Below are 8,774 nucleotides of genomic sequence, written 5' to 3'. Positions count from 1 at the left end.
AATTTCAAGTGGGGGGGGGGGTCTTAGGGGCTCTGAAGAGATTGACTGCAGGGAAGTTCAGAGTTCAGCAGTAACAGATCTAAAAACAGCTTTGCAGGGTGGTACTTCAACACTGCATTTTATGTACCCAAAGTAAACTGATACTATTTCAATGAAATAGCAGTGCTGCACAAAAGGAGGTCATACATTGTATGTTGCTACAAGCTGGCATCGGAACTGAGGAAGGTTTGCCCAGTTCATTTTCAAAGACTAAGACCTTATCTGGCAGTTATCATTGGTTTCTTTTCTTTTAAAATAGAGAAAGAGAGAGAGAGAGAACAATTTCGTGTCCACTAACAAACACTGTACAACACACAAAACAGTGCAAAACATTGTAAATACGGGAATTGAATTTCACTTTTAAAAAACACATAATAGCAGCACACCTGTGATAACTTAAAAAAAAATGTTAAATAAACCACAATGCAAAAGTCCTCAACTGTTGCATTGTACAATGAATAGCTTAGGTTGGAAGTTTTTGTTTTATGTTGGGGTTTTCTTAGGAATTAAAAAAAAATGGAACTATAAATAACTTTCTGGCAATATATACAGACTTAAATAACTTAAATATCTTACATCTACTCTTGCATAAAACTCTCAAAGGAAAGTGCACCATATGACCCCTCCCGGTCTCCAACTGGGTCTTGCCTTCTCCCCCTTCCCTGAGGTAGGTCTTCAAGGGACAGCTCTCAAATCCTTGGAAGAAAATGTGTCACTGTCATGGTGGGAGAGACCTTATTGCCTTTCTTTGTTCTTCCATTTTTGCTCAAGGCTATGTACATCCCTGGGTAGATCTGGGACTCATAAGCATTGTAGTTGTTTGGCAGCAGGATCTCTTTGAATTTACACTCATCGTTGAAATGGCTCTGAAATGAGAAGGGGGAGGAAGTTATAAGTTAAGGGTAGGAAATACTGTTGCAAACAGGTGTAGAAAGGGAGTCCTTAAGCAGTTGCTTTCTTTCCATTTTGTTTTTCATATTTATCATAAACCTGAGCCTGCAACCACCTACTTAGACAAACACTTTTATCAAAAGCCTTGATGTAGAAGCACCTGAAAAGTGCTTCCTCAAAGAGATTTTGAAACCTCTTGCAGATACTTATTCAAGCTCAGCACACTGAAAGCCTCAAGCATATTCCTTGTCCCCCTCTTTATGAAAATGTTGGAACACGCACAGGAATTTGCAATACTTCTGGTCTGCATCCAGGTTTTTGTGGCCTGTTTTACAACAGTGTCTCTGTGGGTTCCCTTGTCTGGGGAAGGGTGGAGGGGCCAGAGGAAATATGCCCCAGAATTCTCTGGTGGCCCAGCCACCCCATTCTTTTAAAGAAGAAGAAGAGATTGGATTTATACCCCACCCTTCACTACCCAAAGGTGTCTCAGAGGGCTTACAAACTCCTTTCCCTTCCCCTCCCCTCAACAGACACCCTGTGAGGTAGGTGGGGCTGAGAGAGCTCTTGACAGAAACTGTTCTTTTTTCAAGAACAGCTCTTATCAGAACTATGGCTTGCCCAAGGTCATCCAGCCAGGTGCAAGTGGAGGAGTGGGGAATCAAACCCGGTTCTCCCAGATTAGACTCCGCGCACTTAACCACTACACCAAACTGGCTCTCAGTTTTGCTATTCTAAAGCCCTCTGCTTATGATCTCTCACCTTATGTTGTTTATGTGGGAAACTCAGAAGGAGTGTGAAAGACACTCACAGACTTCCTGAAGCTCTACCTTCTCAGACCCCCTCCCAAAGTGTCAACGGGAGCTCTGGACACTCTCTAAACCCTTTTTCACCACGTTGACTTCCATAAATATCCTGCCTTGCCAACCGCTAGCACTGGTGGCAATGCTGTGCTTGGAGAAGTGGAGTGCAATATTATATCTTCTTTTCCCTGAAATTATTCTTCTGTACCTAGTTGCACAGGTGACTTACTAGGATGTTTGGCCATCCTGAATGATCTGCATTCCCAGTCATATCCCCAGCATGAATTTACAAGAGCATGTTCCTGAGCTTGGCATATTTGACTCAACCAGCACCAATCAGCTTGAAGCTCAGGATTTTGATTTCTTTGGACTGGTAGTACACTATTTGTTCTAGCACCTTCACTCATACAGAGGCCCAGTATATGCCTATCTATAGGAAAGTAATGAGGCTGCTGTTGATCTCTGCCGTAAGAGATGGGAGCTCCAGCATGGGACAATAGAGCTCGCAGCCTGCAATATATCAAACTATACTAAAGTAAAATTAAGGTTTACAAAGTGGTGAAGTATTGTTGTGAGGGAGTGGAAGAGTCTTGCTAGTATTCCTGGGTTTTTTTTAAAAAAAAATGCTAAATGAGGGGTTCCTGGTATATAATATAATATAATGACACAGGGAAATGTTCAAAAACACTTTAAAACAACTTTTCAGAGTTTCAGAATGGCATAGGAAAAGAGCTGCATTGCTCATCATCACTCACGCTCGTGACAAAAAGCATTAGGTGGCCATATTGTCTGTACATTGATTACAAGGATTTGTCGTTGGATAGACAGCAAATAGAGAGCTGTGTTGGTTCACAGAAAAATTCCAAGGACAGCAGTTGTGTAATACCTTTTAGAAGGCCCAACCAAAACACAAAAGAGGGTGCAATCTTTCACATTCTTCAGAATGCTTCACCAGGCTAGATATTCAGTACAAAACAAAATACCAACTGGTGGGGAGGGGAGAAAAATGTTTCATGGTGTGATGGAGAGGCCTTAAGTTTTTAGAAGCCATAGATTTGGCATGTCTCCGTCATCCCCTGAAACACTTTTTCCTCTTCCCCTTCTTTGTTTTGCTTTGTACTTGAACATCCAGTCTGATGAAGAGATTGAGTAGATGACACTAAAATGGGTAGCTAGAAGGCTTCAACAGAATCTTCTGACTCTGGTGCATTGTAGGTATTAAGCTCCTCCCCTCTGAGGGTTGTGATCTTTGGCCACATGGCACGAGCTCCTTCAGGAGCTGGCTTCTTCCAAGAGTTCTGAGTCTCCTTAACAGGCTGAATAGAAATCCTAGTATATAGCCCTGTTAATGGAGATACCAAATAGCTGGTCTTTACTGTCTTTCAGCCCAAATTGTTTTGGCAAAAGGTACATCATAGCCTGCTTCTTCCACAGCCAGTGTACTATGTTGGCTTGTGTGGAAGACTATGAAGAAAGGATGAAGAATCAGTCTAACACTCTTTGAACCCTTCTTTGATCTCAACAGCGCAGGACCATGTGCACGACCCTTCTGTGCACTGAGGTTGCATGTTTAATTTGATCCAAAGATTGCATATGCTGGCACTTAATCCTGTTTAAACACATGGATCTTCAATGTATAATCCACAAGCCATTTTATTAAACTGAAATGGATAAAGTTTGTAGTTGGCATGTTCCTGAGAATGCAGCCTGTGGTCAACCACTAAAAAAAAAAAACCCTGCAGACAAAAGGAGATAAGGGGACTTGCTAGCAAATGACAATAGAGAGAAGAAATAAAAAGGCTGTACCAATTATAGACCAAAAAGTAAGGATACATCCAAGGTTACAGAGCCTAGCCGTTACAATGAAAGCATCTAGCTTTTTCCACTCCTGGATTTTTCCCTGCTTCCTTTTAGGCAAATTATGTGAAAGTGATCTGCTTCCAAAATCATTAGGCTGAACATTCTGCCCACACAAACTTACACAAACAAGGAGTCCACAATAGAAGGACAGCTGGAAATGACCATAAACAAGATGTGCATTATTTTTAGCAACCAAGTGGGTTTTAAGAAATGAAATGCCTTTGGCTATTTCCATGTATTGGAAATTAAATTTATTTCCCTCCCCAAAATCCAGTCTTTCCATAGGAGATCAGATTTACATATACATGTCTGAACTGATTGAACATAACCAATTAATGGTTATTAGTTATCTCTGGTGGTTACATCACTGAATAAAGCAGCAGCCAGTAAGCACATGGTGTGACTGAACATCAGGTTCTAGTAAGTATTCTCCAGGCTTTACAGTGCAATCCTAAATGGAGTTACATCTGTCTAAGCCTATTGACTTCAGTGGGTATAAAGGTAAAGGTAAAGGTTCCCTTGCTTGAAAGCCAGTCGAGTCTGACTCTAGGGTTGCGGTGCTCATCTCCGTTTCAAAGCCGAAGAGCCAGCACATTCCGAAGACGTTTCCGTGGTCATGTGGCCGGCATGACTAAACGCCAAGGCATACGGAACGCTGTTACCTTCCCATTGAAGTGGTACCTATTTATCTACTTGCAATTTCTTGCTTTTGAACAGCTAGGTTGGCAGGAGCTGGAAGTAGAGACGGGAGCTCACGCTGTCATGTGGCACCCGGGTCTCGAACTGCTGAACTACTGACCTTCCACAGCCTGCAGTTCAGCGTCTTAACCACTTGAGCCACCGCAGCTCCTCAGTGGGCATAGAAGGATGTAATTCTGCTTAGAATTGTACAGCTGAACCATGCTTTTTTTCCTGAAGTAAAATTGGGATCACGCTTCTTAACAAGTGATTCCTCGCTCTCAAGGAAGTCTATCCACTGGACATGCCTCCTCTGATGGAAAATAATTCTACCATATCTCTGCATCTGGGAGCTAATCCAGTCATACCCACTGTGTCTGCCTGGAAATAGGCAGGCAGGTAGGAAAATAGACTGGCAGAGTGCACAGCCACCTGTGTTTATGGGAATGCCAAACTTCCCAAAAGTATAATTATTTAAACTAATTTCTCAAAACATACTAGTATGTCCCAGCACACTATTTGGAAATGTTTCTTCTCGTAACTTGCAGAAATGTGTACAGGTGTTTAAATGTCTGAAGCTCTGTAATGGTCTTCTCGTCTTGCCAAACTAGAAGAAGTTTGTGGACATACTGGGTACTAAGAGCACTTGCTTGACTTCCCCATGCACTGTCTGCATGGTGGTTTCTTTCTGTGAGTTTGAAAGTGTTCTGTGCTTTCCCAGGGGCACTTCCAGTGCTCTGCTGCAGCATGAGATAACTATTCATTAATAACCAGAGAGTTGTCATCTCGCTATGGAAGCCTAATATTGAGAGTGGCTCGATATTACATATATGTTGTATGTTATATTTTGAAAGTAGTCAAGACATGAGATTGGTAGCATCTCTACCATTTCATATAAAACAAATCAAAGACAGTTTAAAAATATAAAAAAGGGATTAAAGACTATGTCACTAAACATGACATAATTGCTACTTACAGATCCATAGAGTTTGCCTTTACTGTTCATGGCTACAAACAGGGCACTTTTAACACCAAAGATGCTCACCACTCCTCTTTCCACTGGAGAGATTTCAAGCAAACCTGTAAAACAAGAATAATGCAGAGGAATCATGCTAAGAAAGATGTGTGTGTCTCCTCTTTACCATCATGAGTCCTCTTCAGCCACAAGACAAAAGGTTTTTATATCCATCCAGATGTTGTTCTAGTGAGGTCAGTTGGGCGATACCAATTTGATGGCTATTCTGACACATGACCCCCGGATAGAATGTTGAATCCATTTTCTAATGCAGTTAACAAGAGTGCTCAGAAGTAATAAACCAATCACCCCACCAAATAAGCAGTGATATCTTTTCTAGTCCTAAGCACATTGTATATTTTATTTCAGAGCAAGTAGGTTAAGAGCAATTTAATTTACATTTCTGAGTAGTCCAGTACAAATTATTAGGAATCAAAGTCTTGCTTAACTTCTTTATTTAGTACATTTTTACTGCCTTTCATACAAGGAGCTTAAGGCAGTGCATACGGGTTTCTCCTCGCCTCCATTTTATCCTCACGGCAACTCTGTGAGTTAAGTTAGTCTAAAAGTTAGTGACTGGCCCAAGTTAATTCTAGCAAGCTTCCAATGCAAAGGGAGGATTATTCTTTTGGGACTTAATGGTGAGAAAGCTTAGGGCTGATCTACCAGTTACAGCACCATATGGAAGCAACTTTCAGTTGCCTTCCAAAGCAGCTGTTATCACCTGGTAAGCTGCTCGTATTGGGTGTCTATGCATCTGTGCATGTGTATGGTGGGGAGCTACATGCACTTCCGAGATACTGCCACTGTATCGTGATGAGGGATACAGCTCCCTGTTCTTATTGGAGGGTATTGCTTGGTGATGGCAGCAGAGGAGGAGGCAGTGGCCAGCAGTTGCTGCAAAGCCCTTCCTCGGCTTATCGAGAGGCTAGTGGCCAGCAGTTGCTGCAAAGCCCTTCCTCAGCTTATCGAGAGGCTCGTACCACCCTGTATAGACCAATAATCTCAATCAGTCCTTGCTGCTGGTCACTCTCTTCTGCCTCCATCACAGCCATCAAGGTGGGCACTTCCCAAGTCAGTTTCCATGGAGTGGCTCTCTAGTGTATTGGACCAATGCATGGCCCATTACTGATTTTCTTACCAGTCCAAAGATTGGGGGGGGGGGAGATTTGTGTTAGCGTGGATAAAAGCATATAGTCCACATGGTCAAAAAGCTGCACACAAATTTACTTTCCACATGCTGCCTAGGGAGGGCTTAGACGTGGCTCTGGGTGGTGACTCTAATGCACAGCTTGACCTTATTAAGTTTGCTGTCTAATCATATCAACTTAGTCCTCAGCTCATGCTTTAATGCTGGAGTCCCACAATCTTTTGTCCCAATGAAGCTGCTATTCTACGCACTTGATGCTTTTAAAACTTAAAGAGACTGTACAAGGCAGCTGACCGAAACAGGCAGATACAATCAGAAAGGTGGGTGCTTTTTTAAAAAAAAAAACAAAAAGCTTAGCAGTGATCTCCCACATCGTCCAGGTTAAAATAAGTAACAATATGTTTCAGGGCACATGAAACATTTGTCATGGTGCTGTCTGTAACTCCTCCTCCCCAGTCCTATTGTTTCAGTTGGATAGGAGTTAGAATTAGAGCCCCAGGGCCATGGGGTTAAGTCACTAACAGATGCTTTTCTGGTAGACTGTCCTAACTTCTTGGCAGAGTTACTCTTGGGTCTGGAATGCCAATTTAACTATTTGTAAACCTGTTGCAAGAACAGGGGGAGGGACCAATGAGTAGCTTTTGCTGCAGCTCTGGGGATATCCAGATGTTGCACCTGATTATTTTGGATCTTGTCTTGGTTTTGGGTCATAAATCAAGTGCTCAGAAGTTTCTATATTCTGCAGTGCTCTGAATAGGGACAGTGCATTTCTTCCTTTCCTTCTGTGCATCCAAATATTAGCAAGACCGCTGGGAGAGACTGCCTGAACACTACAAGTAACATCTAATGCAACTAAATTGCCAAACACATGGTTTTGTAATATGATTTTAAAAAAATAGATTGCAGTGCTCTAATACCCTACTTTGTAATACCAGTAGCCAATTCCAGTCATGGGCAAAGTACACTACTGCTTGTATTTTACACAGATAGTGGAAAATGCCAACAACAACAACAACTATGGGCCAAGGGATGCCACTTTGCATTAGACAGTTTCCATATCTCCCCCTGTGCCATGAGCATTACTAAAATATTTTAAATGAAATTAGTTCCCTCATTACTCTTCTGCCTTATTGGGGGAGTGGGGAAATCAAGTACAAAGATAGAATTTTTAAATATGTCCCATTGATGGACAGGGGCAAAACCCCTTCTGTAAAGGAAAAGATTATGAAGCTGGCATGTACATCATAGGGTGGGGTGATCTGACATGTATGCACAGCAACTTGCACACATCTAAGATCATCATACCTGACCGTTTATAGGCAAATCTCATGCTTTTTCTGCACAAAAGTGTTTCCTAGGTCGGAAGCCCTATAGTATAGAACCTGAGTCCAACGGACTCGAGCAGCCCTTCTTTAAAGTTCGTTGCATGAGGATCACGCGGTCTCCACCAATCTACCCTTAGAAAAGCTTCATCAGTGCTGTTGATCCGAGGGGCCGGATCGCCCAGTTCAAACTTCATCTTAAGCCATCGAGGTTAGCGTTTAAAACTTTCCTTTCCCATCCTTACCTTGATTTCGGGCAGCTTTTGCGAAACACATTAATTTGGAGGTGTGTAATGGGATTTAATTGCATAAAAGATGCTCAGGACTGGGAGGCACATTATTCCCATTCCACACCCTTTTTTTTGGGGGGGGGCGGTTGGTTTGTCCTAGGAGCGCACTGGTAGACGCGTGAAAAGAGGAAATCTGGAGGGACCCGGCCGCGGGCTTTCCATCCCCCCTGCTCCCACTCCGGGAAGGCGTCCAAGATGTCAGGCATCCTGAGGGGAAGGGCTGCCCTTTACGGTGGCTCAGCTGACGCTCCTGAAACTGACAAGGTGGGAGCGTGAGCGCAGGGCAGGGTGGCGAGGCGAGGCGAGGCGAGCGCCGCAACTTACTGTATCGGTTTTCGTTGTGAATCCCGTGGATTCTGCCGTCTGGCAAGACTTGGATGTGAAACCCGATGCCCACGTTGCAGTAGAGTCGCCGCAGCCTCTTGATGCCCAGCAGATAGTCCCCGTCCCGGCTGGCCTCTTTCCTCTCCCCCGGGAGCCTGGCCATGGAGCGCGAGAAGAGAGTCTCCCAGCGCCACTCCAGGGTGTCGTTGTGCTGCCGCTGGGCAGAGGCAGGCACGCAGCGCCCCGCCAGCCAAGGCGAAAGCAGTCCCAGGAGCAAGACTGGCAAGAAGGCCGACGAGGGGCCCGTCATCCCGAGCAACATGGGCAGCACACGTGGTTCCCAGGGAGGCAATCGCTCTAAAAATACACCCTTCCGCAGACTTCGGACTTGGATCGCCGGAGGAA

General features: G+C 43.8%; 1 protein-coding gene across 1 annotated transcript; it reads right to left on the bottom strand.

Annotated features, from left to right (window-relative positions):
* Positions 1-512: 512 nt before the first annotated feature.
* Positions 513-8,679, bottom strand: FGF4 (fibroblast growth factor 4). The gene is made up of 3 exons (XM_015424433.1): positions 8,370-8,679; positions 5,245-5,348; positions 513-905 (listed from the first exon to the last, which is right to left on the bottom strand). The coding sequence occupies exons 1-3, from the start codon at positions 8,677-8,679 to the stop codon at positions 729-731; spliced, it is 591 nt and encodes a 196-aa protein (XP_015279919.1). The 3' UTR covers positions 513-728.
* Between the last annotated feature and the right edge of the window lie 95 nt (positions 8,680-8,774).

The sequence above is a fragment of the Gekko japonicus genome, unplaced genomic scaffold (assembly GCF_001447785.1).
Source record: "Gekko japonicus isolate JY-2015 unplaced genomic scaffold, Gekko_japonicus_V1.1 scaffold26, whole genome shotgun sequence".
NCBI classification, from domain to species: domain Eukaryota; kingdom Metazoa; phylum Chordata; class Lepidosauria; order Squamata; family Gekkonidae; genus Gekko; species Gekko japonicus.
Note: the sequence above shows the minus strand (reverse complement) of the source record. Positions and strands in the feature narration are given on the sequence as shown.

What these genes read in the sequence shown, in the direction of transcription:
- FGF4 (XM_015424433.1), bottom strand. Translation starts at nt 8,679, where the DNA reads ATGACGGGCCCCTCGTCGGCCTTCTTGCCAGTCTTGCTCCTGGGACTG. An exon ending in TCACAACGAAAACCGATACA is followed by an intron (nt 5,349 to 8,369) that starts GTAAGTTGCGGC and finishes CTTGTTTTACAG; the next exon opens with GTTTGCTTGAAATCTCTCCA. An exon ending in AAGGCAAACTCTATGGATCT is followed by an intron (nt 906 to 5,244) that starts GTAAGTAGCAAT and finishes TTCTCATTTCAG; the next exon opens with AGCCATTTCAACGATGAGTG.